This window comes from Onychomys torridus, chromosome 4 (assembly GCF_903995425.1).
Source record: "Onychomys torridus chromosome 4, mOncTor1.1, whole genome shotgun sequence".
Taxonomy (NCBI): Eukaryota; Metazoa; Chordata; class Mammalia; order Rodentia; family Cricetidae; genus Onychomys; species Onychomys torridus.
Genome location: NC_050446.1, coordinates 77,984,085 through 77,996,775, shown reverse-complemented (window position 1 = coordinate 77,996,775; position 12,691 = coordinate 77,984,085). Strand labels below are relative to the sequence as shown.

The 12,691-nt window shown below is 45.0% G+C and overlaps 1 protein-coding gene across 1 annotated transcript; it reads right to left on the bottom strand.

Annotated features, from left to right (window-relative positions):
- Positions 1–5,046: 5,046 nt before the first annotated feature.
- Positions 5,047–5,491, bottom strand: LOC118582936 (ankyrin repeat family A protein 2-like). Its single transcript, XM_036186112.1, has one exon. The coding sequence runs from the start codon at positions 5,452–5,454 to the stop codon at positions 5,047–5,049; it is 408 nt and encodes a 135-aa protein (XP_036042005.1). The 5' UTR covers positions 5,455–5,491.
- Positions 5,492–12,691: the final 7,200 nt, after the last annotated feature.

The window sequence follows — 12,691 nt, the reverse complement described above, 5'->3', positions numbered from 1 at the left end:
TCGATCCTCAGCTCCAAAAAAAAAAAAAAAGGAAAAAGCATTTTTGGCATTGTTGATTATAAGATTAAAAAAAAAAAAAACACTGATCAACTCTAAAAAATGCTAAAGATGCTTTACATCTTGTAGTATCAAATATTCAGCTGCAGTTAAATTTTTGTATAAAACAAGCATGGTCATCTCATTAGTATGCACGTTTATATTAATTTAGCAATGGTAGTTACATGCACACCAAAGTTTTTTTTAAGTACATTTCTTTGTGATTTCCTATCAGTAACTTTTGTTTCGTATATCTATTTTATCTCCCTATATACTGATTATAACACTGCGCCATGAGGAGAACATGTTTATGAAGCCATACTCTATGTGACAGGCCACAAACCATGTGTATTCCCTTTCCTTGTTCATCTTTTCTATGAACATGGATAAATGTTTTCTGTCTTGTGGAAAAGGAGACTACAAAATTTGTTCTTATAAGAACCACTCAGGTTGTGCATTAAAAACACATCTTTCTGCCCAGCGGTAGTGATACACTACTTTAATCCTAGCACTTGGGAGGTAGAGGCAGGCAGATCCTCTGTGAGTTCGAGGCCAGCCTGGTCTATAGAGTGAGTTCCAGGACAGCCAGGGCTACACAGAGAAACCTGGTCTTGAAATCAAAACAAAACAAATAAACAAAATCCTTCCAAGTCCTTATTTCCAAGACTTTCAATTTTAGAAGATGGTGGTAAAGCCCAGAAACTTATGGGTTCCCCTCAAGAATATCCTTGTTGTTGAACATTGTTTGCATATCCATATATTGTGATTCTAACTCCCAATGTGATGATGATATTAGGAGATGGGGCCTTTGGGAGGTAATTAGATCATGAGGGTAGAGCCTTTATGAATGTGATTAGTGTCCTTATACACCAATTCCCATAGAGTTCCCTCACTGGGTGAAGACCCAGTGAAAGAATGGCATCCATCTATGAATGAAGAGTGTTCCCTCACCATGTCACTGTGTGAAGACCCAATGAAAAGATGGCATCCATCTGTGAATGAAGAGTGGGCCCCATGTCACTGTGTAAAGACCCAGTGAAATGATGGCATCCATCTATGAATGAAGAGTGGGTCTTCTCCAACCACCAAATTTGCTAGCACTGTATCTCACTTCATGGCTTCCAGATCCATGAGCAATCCATTTCTATTTTATAAGCCCAACATACACTGTCTCCTTATAGAAGCCCAGATGGATGACGATGCGTGGTATACCCCATTTCCCCACTCAGGCAATTCTAACTTATAGAAATTCTGCTCTAGGATGTGTAGAATGCTCACAATGCCTGTTTGACTCAAATGCAAAATATTCTTATAAAGATCAAAAATAGAAATGCATACCCTGCAGCCTCCTTTGGGTGTGCAATTTGCATAGTTATAGCACCTTTCATCAAGGGCAAATGAGACCCAAATGAATTTTTACTGTGACCCAGAAAGAATATCTTCTGCTGGTAGGAGAGGAGAGCCAGGGTGCCATAGGGAAATTCATGCCAGCCACAAGACACCTGGCATTTGGCTTCTGTTCCATAGCCACACTGTGGAATGTCATTTTGAATCTCTAGATACTTTTTTTTTCTATAAAATGCCTTGCTTTGTTCATGTCTCAGGGCTACCATGCTTACGTGAAAGAAGCAGTCTTCCAAAAGGGACACACTTCTTGATGATTAAGATGAACAGCAGAGACTGATAGTTATTGAGAGGACTAAATAGTAAAGGCCAGCCACGTCCTGCATCATTTGGAATCTAGTCAGGAAAGCAGAAAAGAGAGAATTCAAGTGTTTTCAACAGGGAATTTAATGTGAGGAATGAGTCACACTGACACAGAAGGGCCTTCAGAAGCTAAATTGGTGATGAGATATCTCAAAGGTTAGCAACAGTAGAAAGTCAACAGAATTCGCAGGCTGGTAAGGAGAAAATTGTAGTAGTAAATGTTAACCAGTGTTCCTGATGGGCAGTTGTGGAGGGAGCTGGAGCCATGGAGGGAAAGTCATGGCTGCTGGAGGTGTGCTTGGGGCAGAGTGAGTGCAGAGAAGTCCCCTGGCTTCTTACTTCCTCCATCCAGTTTCATACTGAGGTTCCAGCTGGTGCCTCCAGACAGCATTTCACTTCTGGAGGACACTGTCTCCTCACAGACAACATGGCTGTCAAGCTGAGGCCGGTTCCAGTCTCACTTCCCTGTTTTCTATATATATGTGTGTGTGTGTGTGTGTGTGTGTGTGTGTGTGTGTGTGTGTGTGTGTATCTCCCTATTCAGAAGCCACTAGCACGGCTTTATCCAGAGCTGTATTGATTGGCTTCTTCAGTTCCTATGCTATCCTGTACTGTTACTCTTAGAGACCATTTCCCAACTGAAGAGAGATAATGGAATTCTAATGTCACGAGTCAGTCAACACATATGGGGTAGAAATCTTAGCTATGAAGCCCAGAATATTATTAATTATTTAGCTGCTATTTGCCCAGGTGGGGCTCAGGCAAAACTTGGCTAATTTCCCTACAATCACTCCTCTGCCTCTCTGCAGACAAAGAAAAGTAGGTACAGACTGAAGGTTCAGATAAAACCTTGACTTGAGGCCGTTTCTTTTTTCAGGTTAGCCTCTAGGCAGCTCTGTGAGGGTGGGAAGACCCACCCTGAATGTAACTGGTGCCATTTCGTGAACTGATGTCCCAGACTACATAAAAAGGAGAAGGCTAGCTGAACCCGTGTTCATTGTCCTCTGCTTCCTGACTGTCCCTGCATAATGACTGACTGCCCCATGCAATGCCTTCCATGCCATAATGGACTTCACTCTGAATTGTGAGCCAAAAATAAAAGGCTTTCTCCCTCAAATTGCTTTCGACAGAATATTTTAATCACACCTGCAAGAAAAGTAACTAATACCTCTGTTAGGTTTAAGCCAAAAATCCATTAACAAAGTCTAGGAGCTGGCATGCATCCAGGAAGAGGATTAGGTGTGATTTGGACTCCTACCCTTTCTCTCCATGGAGCATCCTTTTCCTTGAACACCTCCAAGACATTATCGTCAGAGACTCAAGCGTTATTCTTGTCTATCACTTCCAAAATCAGCATGGCTAATGGGGTTCGGCTCTCTCCCTCTGGGTTTGATGTCTGAGCTTGCAGTTCAGGGCTCTTTATCTAGTAAGTGGTGAGTAACCAGGGAGCATATGAGACTTGCCTAGTTCCATAATCCAGCCTGCAATCTGAGGTCAGGATGGATGATTACATAGTGTGTGACTCAAAGACCACAGGCTCTGGCATCTAGCATTGTGTGCTCACGAAAGGGCTGTGTTCCTTGGACACCTTCTCAGATTCAAGAGTCAAACACTCTCAAGGTGTGTTCAGGAACTCTGCTTTCTGTTTTCCCATAAATATAGCCTCATGGAAACTTATTGAAGGAGAAATGAGCAAAAACAGTGTCACTGCATCCTCTTGTGGAGGTCTGTTTAAGTTGCTTTCAGTTGTTCCCTTTCTGAGCTGTGAAGTGATGACTACTTCTGTACTGCCACACTGTGAGCCTGTGATGAAGTTTCCCATGGCTTGTATCTGTTGGCAGATTTCTCTGGGTCATGGGCATATGTATCCTCCTCATTACTAGATATTAACAAATGACTCTCCAAATTGTTCATAAGAATCTGCTCTTTGGAACCATTGGAGAGTTAGAATGTCTTCTTCAACACATCCTGGCTGATGTCCATTATCATCAGATTTTATAATTTTGTCAGTTGGAAGGACACATGTAGCCTCTGTTGGATTATTTTGTGCTACTCTATTATCAGTGAGGTTAAGTATCTTTTTAAAGCTGTTTAATGATGCTCATTCTTTTTTTTTCTCTCCTGAGATACAGTCTCATCTATCCCAGGCTAGCCTTAAACTTCATATGCAGGTAGAAATGATCTTAAACTTTTGATCCTCCTGTCTACCTCCTGAGTGCTGGGATTGCAGATGTGTACCATCATGCCTGGTTTATGATGCTCATTGTTAAATTATCTTTAAAAATGCATTTTGAAGCAATGCTTCCACATTGTAAGAATGTATTTTTCTTTTTACATGGAGCTTATCTTAATAAAGCAATTTTTGTTCGAATGAAAAAAAAAAAGAGTAAGTTGTTGAATGTTTGTGCTTTATGCATTTGGCTATCCCCAAAATGGCCGCTCAGCCTCGGAAGGCACAGGGTACTCTGGAATCCAGACATGCAGGTGGCAAGTCCTTAGAAAAGGCCTGCTTTTCCCCTGGACATGGCTGATCACATCTAGAGGTCTAATTGTTTTTCCTATTGTGGATTCTGAAGATTGATCGGCTTGCTTCTTCTCTGTAGCTGCCATTAGCCTTCCTTTCCCAGGTTTGTGACCAGAATCTTTGCCTAACCTCCAGCCTTGAGCTCTCCTGGGAGCGATTGGTATCTGCCATTGGAAACACAAATGTGGGGAAGGCACAGAGAGATGCAAAGCCAGCAGACAAAGACAAATGAAATGGAGGAGCTGGGCAGAGTCTTCCCATTCTCCCCAGGCTGCCTTCACTAAAGGATTGGTCACACTTCTTTTATTTTCTTTTTTTGACAGAAAGAGTATTTTATTTAAACATTATTTTGTAAACCACTATACTGTTTACTTTTGAATTCAACAAGAACATTAGTCCACCCCCTCCAGACTTACAGTGAACCCTGTGCAAAGTCAAAGAGTTAATACAAGAATGAAGATAAACAAGGTGGCATTTCTCAAAGTGTCAAATTGCTACAAAGACACATAACCACCTGTACCATAAAAGTGTACATGCCATAAAACATTAATTTATAACTTTAAATATATAGTAAAACACATTTATTTAAAAATAAGGATTAATTTTATTATAAACCAGTGAATTATCCAGAGGAATAATTATTAAAACTCACTAAAAACAAGCAAATACTGCAACTGAGGTAAACATTTACATGTAAACAAAACTATCATTTATAAGGACCAAGGAGAGAAGAGAAGGGCAAATGGCATTTTCTGAGCGCTGCGTGTCTCCTTGATGTTTTAGAGTAGCTTCAGCAGATGTGACTCAATGACCTGTTGAACACTTCTGTAGCCCAAAGCTACAGCTAAATCCATAGAGTTGTATCCAGAGTCGGTTTCAGTTGTTGGGTCAGCTCTATTTTCTAACAGCATCTTTACACACTTCACATGATCCCCATGGACAGCATAAAGCAAGGGTGTCCCTCTGTTCCAGTCATACTCATTTACACCAACTCCACAGTCAAGCAGCATTTTGACAACATCCATGTAGCCTTTACTACAGGCCAATGACAGGGCACTTTCTCTACCTTTTCCTAAAAGCTGGGGATCTGCACCATTCTGAAGTAGGAACTGTACCACAGATATTTGTCTGTGTGCCGCAGCCCACCAGGGGAGTAAATCCTTCTTCATCCGTGTGATTGATAACATTTTCTTGTTCAATACAAGTAGCCAGGTAGAGCATTTCTCCCTGTGCTGCCAACTGGTGAACAGACAAGGAATTTGCTAACAGAGGTGTGATAGAGACTTCATTTCCCCTGTGCTTGTTGATGAGGGTATTTGACTGTTTTATGGGAGAGAAATGTTTTGTTGTAGAGGGGGTGTAGACATGCCTTACTTGAATTCCAGGAGAAGGAGATGTATGGATATTGCACTCTGCTTTAAATAAGACAGATGCCACTTCCAGGTCAGAGTTAATTGATCTTGAATATTTTTACTATCCTCTTCGTTCAAGGACTTCACAAATCGAGAACATGGACCACACTTCTTAAGTGAATCACCCACCCCCCATCTTTTCACTCAATTTTCTGATATCGTCCTCATATGCTTATCTTCCCTATACAACACAACTTGTCTTTTTTCTCCAACCAGCTCAGAGTTACTACACATTAAAGGAAATACCAGGCCAAGTCTCTCTCTCTCTCTCTCTCTCTCTCTCTCCCTCTCTCTCTCTCTCTCTCTCATTTTCTCTCTTTCCTGTTTGTTCTTTCTATTCTTCACTCTTCTCCTCCCCCACTGGGTATAGAAGGCAGGGCCTCCAGTATGGTAATGTATTCTGAGGGTATACCCCTCAGTCCCAGTGGCTGTTGATAGAAGTTTTGTTTTGTTTTGTTTTCTTATCCAGTCTTGATGGTCTTAGGGGCAGTGCGGTTTTCAAATGCAATTCTTCTTACCACAGCTTCTTGTCCATTTTCACCCACCATTGTCCCATGACTGGCTTTCCCTTGAGTCTAGAATAGTGGTGGAAAAGCCAGTGGTGGAGACAGAAGAGCCTAGAGCAGTGATAGGACAAGCTGCAGAGACCAAAGGCTTCTGGGAAGGGGAGTGGGTTTCTGCTTCACAGGACAGGCATTGGACAAGAAGATAGAGTTCAGTGCTAAGAGCTAGTCTGTGGCTAATCATTTACTCTACAGAAACCCACTCACACTATTGGGTCTTTAAAAATATTTTTGATTAGCATATATTAATTATACATGATGGGTTTCATTATGACATTTTCATACATGTATATAATGTATTTTGCATAAATTCATCCTCCATTACCCTCTCTTGTATCCCATCCACTCCTCTCGATCCCGTAGTGCCCTTATACATTCACGTCAATGTCATTATGTGTGTGTGTGTGTGTGTGTGTGTGTGTGTGTGTGTGTGTGTGTGACTCATTAGAGTTGTTTACAGGAGTACAGATGAGGAATTATATATGGACATTTTACCAGTGGTTACATCACTGAAGAAAAGATGTCTCCCTTCCCAAGCAACCATACCCTGCCTATAGATCTTGGGGAAGGGTTGTGAGTCCCTCCTCTTAGCTACCATTAACTGTCTGTAAATCTTCAGACTTTGTGAGCCCCTCCCCACTCTATGACAGAATGTGAGAGACCCAGTCTTGGGCAGTTGACCACAGGCACTGAGTTCAAGAGTCCAACGGCTATGTCATGGTCAGAAGACAGCACTCCTCAACACCCCTCCACTCCCTGGGGTTCTTCTCCCTTTCTACTCCTTTCACAGTGTTGTCCAGGCTTCGGAAAGAGTCAGACAGATGGCTCACTATGGCTGAGTGTTCAGCAGTAGCTTATTCTTGTTCTTACTGTTTTGACTAGTATGAGTCTCTGTAGCAACTACTCCTGCTGCCAACAGGAGCCTCTGATCAGAGCTGGCAGCAGCGCTGACCTTGGGCATGGACACAGTTACTTAGAAGGCAGTCTGTTGGACACATCATGTTCATGGAGCAAAATGACATCAGTAACTTCCCCAGCGGGGTCTATCTATAACCTCACCAGCCACAGGGTTTTCACTGGGTTCACAGTAACCAGACTTAGACAGCTTCCTGTGGAGCAGGCTTCAAATGCAACCAGAAAGTACATCATAGACTTTCAACTATTGCAGCAGTAGGCACATCCTGCCTGTTGGGTCAGCAGCACACAGGGGTCATAGATAAGTACAGTTGTTGCTAATTCTTTTTTTCTTCCGGCAGCCTGCATATCCCCTTCTTTCACTATGAGGACTAGCCAGCAGGTAACAAGCTCAGTGGCAGCTTGATATTTCTAGATCCTGCAACCGAACAGCGGGGGTGTTCTCAGCAACAATCTTATTCCGTGGTTGTGGTGGACAACCGAGAACACTGGTCACAGCCAGTGTTGTTCTGGGGAGCTCTGAATGGCAGGCTGCTGTGATGAACCCCATGATCAAGAGCAGTTTAGGGAGGAGGGTTTATTTCAGCTTCTAGGTTATACTCTGTCATTTGAAATATTTCTTGTGCATGCGTGTGTGTGTGTGTGTGTGTGTGTGTGTGTGTGTGTGTGTGTGTGTACTTGTGCAGCCAAATGAAGGTGTTGGATTCCATGGAACTGCAGTTACAGGTAGTAGTGAGAGGCCTGGGGTGAGTGCTAGGAACCAAAGTCAGGCCCTCTACAAGAGCAGCAGCCCTACTGAGCCCCTCTCTAAATTTTTTAAACCCGGCTTATCAAGCATCAGGTTTCCGCACGGCTTTCCCATATATTCATAGTTTTAGCTAGCCCTCTTCTCTTAGTCCCTCCTCTGCTCCATCTCATTGCCTCTTCTCACCCTTCAACCTTGTTGACCGCTGGGGTCTTTTGTCATAGGAAATTATTCCACTGAGCCAAGGTCCTTCGTGGTTGATGGTCTAAGTCAGTCGTAACAAATATTTATTGAGGTCCTCTTAAGTGCTGGATTCTGTGCTGGGTCCTGTGGGTGGGGGTAAGAATAACACAGAGAAAGGTCTGTTCATTCCTACTGTCACATATCAGGGTTTTAAAGGAATAAGATAAACAAGTAAACTTTGCTCCCTGTACACAGATGTGCACAGAACAGGCTATGCTGGCATTGGAAGAACAATCGTTAAAGGAGAACAAGATTGTCCACAGGCAGCGGCTGCCCAGACGAAGCACCAAGTTTAGCGATAGAAAGTTCCAGACTAAAGATTTTGCATCTACTTAAAGTTTTATCCAGAAATGAGAAACAAGGTTAACCACTGGCTATAATCCACACCACACAGTAGAGGCACAATAAACTATCCCCTTTTTATTCGGCCTGTTTCTGTTTTCATGTCCTCATCCAAACTTGTATCTAAGTGGATTCCATCTCTGCCCCTTTGTTAGCATTATTTAGAGCATGGCCTGGCAAACATTTGCTGGAAAGGGCCAAGGGAAATATTCTCAACTTCCCAGACTGGACAGTGTCTGTTCTGAACTCTGCTATTGTGGTGTAAAGCACCCACAGAGAACACACCACCCCACACTGCCCACAGGAACACACTATCCCACACTGCCCACAGGAACACACCACCCCACACTGCCCACAGGAACACACCACCCCACACTGCCCACAGGAACACACCACCCCACACTGCCCACAGGAACACACCACCCCACACTGCCCACAGGAACACACCACCCCACACTGCCCACAGGAACACACCACCCCACACTGCCCACAGGAACACACCACCCCACACTGCCCACAGGAACACACCACCCCACACTGCCCACAGGAACACACCACCCCACACTGCCCACAGGAACACACCACCCCACACTGCTTTTGAGTCTGCATGACTTTAGGTATGGATGCTGGAATTTGAATTGTGTATAATTTTCACATTTCCTAATATTATTCTTTAGATTTCATTTTTGGTCACCTAAAATGTAAAATATATTCTTAGTTCAACAGCTGTAGAAAATAGACAGCAGTCTATATTTGGACAAAGGGCTATAGTTTGTGGATATCTGATTTCCAAGTGTAGCTCTTGTTGCAGTGAAGCCCCTTTGAGCATGCAAGGAAGGTTGAGCACTCATTCATCCACTTATCCTCCAGACCCTTTTAGGTTTCCTGGGCTTCGTGGCTTCTGGCAGTCACCATAGCTGCAGTTCTGACTGTCACAAAGCCTTGTCCTCAGAGAGTTTCAACTGTATACATTACATTTCCAAGCAACAGGAGTCCTTTATTCTTAATGCACTAACAGGCACTACAGGGGAGTGGGGTGGGGAGCAGGTGCTGCCCATTTGGCCTGGGAAGTCAGTGAAGGTCTGCTTGAGGGTGACACACGGGAGCATGGGTGTCTGGAACACGAGAGCGTGGCCTCGGGACAAATAGGGTAGAGAAGACAGCAAGGGGCAAGATCCTGGGCAGAAAAGGAGCCATGTGACCGTGGGCCCTGTGACCCAGGCTCAGGCTGAAGGAGAGGGCACCAGAGGGTCTCCTGTGTCCTGATCAGGGTCTGTTTTCTTTACTGAAAGCAGGAAAAGAAACAGGAAGAAAGCAAACCAGGTTTTGAGGACAGGAGCTTCCCTGGCTCTCTTTTGTGGCTCACTGAGACGGGCCTGGCTGCAAAGTGCCCGCCCCCCACCTTCAAGAGCCGCCTGCAAAAGGATCGACAACCTGAGGGGCACTACCCAAGGGCAGGGCTTGTGTCCAGATCTCTCAGAGGTTGGATTGTCTCTTCCACATCCTGGTCATTGTTCCCCAAGCCCCCCTCCCCGCAACACATGAGGAACCAGTACTTGTAGACCCACATCCTTTGCCTCCTTCCCAGTAACCTCTGCCATTCAGCACTGCGCAAACCTTCTGGGCCTCACCCTGCCCTCAAGGGCTGTGATCCCCACATCCTACCGGTCTTGCAGAGAGAACCAGGCCTGAGTCAGGTTCTCTAACCCAGTGGCCACCTGTGCTCCTGGGGAGCTCCGGGGAGGCTGGGAAACTTTCAGAGAGCAGTTAATCACTAACTAGCTGAAGATAAGAAAAAGAGAATGAAACAATTGAGAAAATGCCCAACCCAGAGCTTAGTGAGTCCCTGCCTACACACGCCAGGACCTGGCATGCCAGGAAAAGCCCCACGATCAAACTGATGTTGTTCACTGGGGAGAAGGCATGCCAGTTCCTGGGGGCTACAGAACCCTGGCTGTCAGGCTGATGGCAGCCAATGACCTTCTTCTGCTAGGACCCCTTGCCTTCAACTAAGACTCAACCCCAAGGAACAAACAGGGCCAGTTATTTATGCTGCTCTGTTAAGGGCTTGTGGAAACCCTGGATAGATCAGACATCTGCCTGCCCTTACTATGCTCATGCTGAAAAGAAAGCCAGACTGAATACCTGTGTGTAACCTGGGCCAACATGGTGGGAAGACAGACTGAGGTCGAAGGGAGTGGCCAGTCCTCCTAAGAGGTCAGGAGAGGGGGCTCCACAGTCATAATCCTGGTTCATAATGGAGGGTTTGCCAGTATCAGGCAAGCCTGGGAGCTTCCTTTCTATTATCCCCACCTTTGTAACTGACCTGTGTTCAAGGGATTAACCTCACTTTACAACTGGAGAATTCAGTGGCTTGTGTCAGGTCACCTTGCTGCTGAATCTCAGAGCTGGAATCCCAGCTTAGGTTCCCCTGACCTCAAAACCACAGAACTGTCCCTTCAACTGCCTCTTTCCCATGGCCAGTCTCCAAAGTGCCTGCACAGGAGTGTTTTGCTTTCAGTCAGAGACATGCATTCTGGAGAAAACAAAATCCCAGACTACTATCCAAGTGCTGACAGCCGTTCATGCCTTGCTGTGAATGACAGCCGCACAAGGGAGGTCCATGAGTGAAAGGAGAATTGGGAGGGTGTTGAAAGCACAGAGGCAAGTGCCCTCAGAGCAAAGGACCCCAGCACACCTCCTGCTTCTGCCTGGCCTTTCCCGTAACATTTTATCAATCTGATAGCCTCGGGGGCTCTTAATTTAGCTCTGTGAACTCACTGATAAGTGTCCCTACCTTCTTGCTGATGCTATCAGCTGGGCTCAGTACAGTTAATTCATCCATTTTTATTACCGTCTGTCTTTTCAGAATATTGTAGATAAAACCTGCTGCCCCCCCCCCAGTCCCCCGCAAAGCTCAGAAGGGATTTTAGGGGAAAAGTACCCAAATAACTGCCAGCTGGAAGTTCACAGAATGAAAGGCAAAGTAAGCTGGCATGGCCTGGGGGTGCCCTCCTCTGCTCCTTCCACAGCAGTTGCTACAAAGTGCCCTGTGCTATGCTGACCATGATGGTCAGAGCCATTTTGATCTCATGATCTGTTGGAAGATGGCAGCATTTCTGAGTGTTCACTATGTGGCGAATCAGACTAGACAAATTACTTAATCTGTGGGAACTTAATTTAAACCTGCCCATAACCTTGCACACCCAAGTTTAAACAATGGGCTCCAGCCTACGTAACCGGAAAGAAGAGTTAGTTGTTGAATTCGTACACACTGACTCCTCAGAGAGCTTTGTGCTATTCTGACAATGCTCTGGGACCAGCATCTTGTGTATAATGCAAGAGCCTGATGAAAAGTAGAGTCTACAGCCACCCCGCAACTTCCTTCAATCTGCATCTATAACGAGATCCCCAGGAGACTTTGCAATTGAGAAGCACCACCCTTCTTGCATGATCCTACTCTATTTCTGGTGGGTTCCTAAACTATTGTATTCAGTCAATTGGAGAAACAATGACTCGCTATGGACATTGGGTCAGGCAACTGGTGTAGGTCAAGGGACAGACGTTCTTACAGGAACTTTTGATTCTGCACTTTATAGGAGAGTGTGGCGATTGGGGCCAGGTGGTGAGAATCAGGAAACTTGGATCCAAACCCTGGCAGTGCCACTCACTAGCTGAGTCACCGGCTCTTCCTGAGTTCTGGGTTTTCATCTGTGGAGCCCAGCAGGTAAGCCATCATGTACCCAGCACATAGTGTATTTCATGAACACAGGACAGGCATCTGGCAGGTTCTCAGGGGGGATCTGCTGAAAAAAGGAAACCAAAGAATTAGTGATCTGCCAGGTCATCTTCTATGAGGAGACAGCACCCCCCTCCAGATGAGGAAAGCAGTATGCTAGGGTGGGAAGACAAGAGGGAGTACCACTCTGTCAGAGAAATGAAGGGTCTTCTGACACCCCCTTATCATGAGAGTGGCCTAGAGTGTCTCTTTCAAACTTCCTCCTACATCTCCCTGGCTTATTTTATTTGGTGAGCAGCTGTTGCACACCGGTGGTCATTCAGCAAATTGGCGGGATCTCCAGGGCGGGGGAGTGGTGGGGAGTGATCTGAAACTTGATCTCTGATCTGGGAGCCTCATGTGTTAAAGGGAAGGAGGTAAATAAGATCTAGAGATCCAAAATCGTTTTTCCAAGCCTCTCCCTGG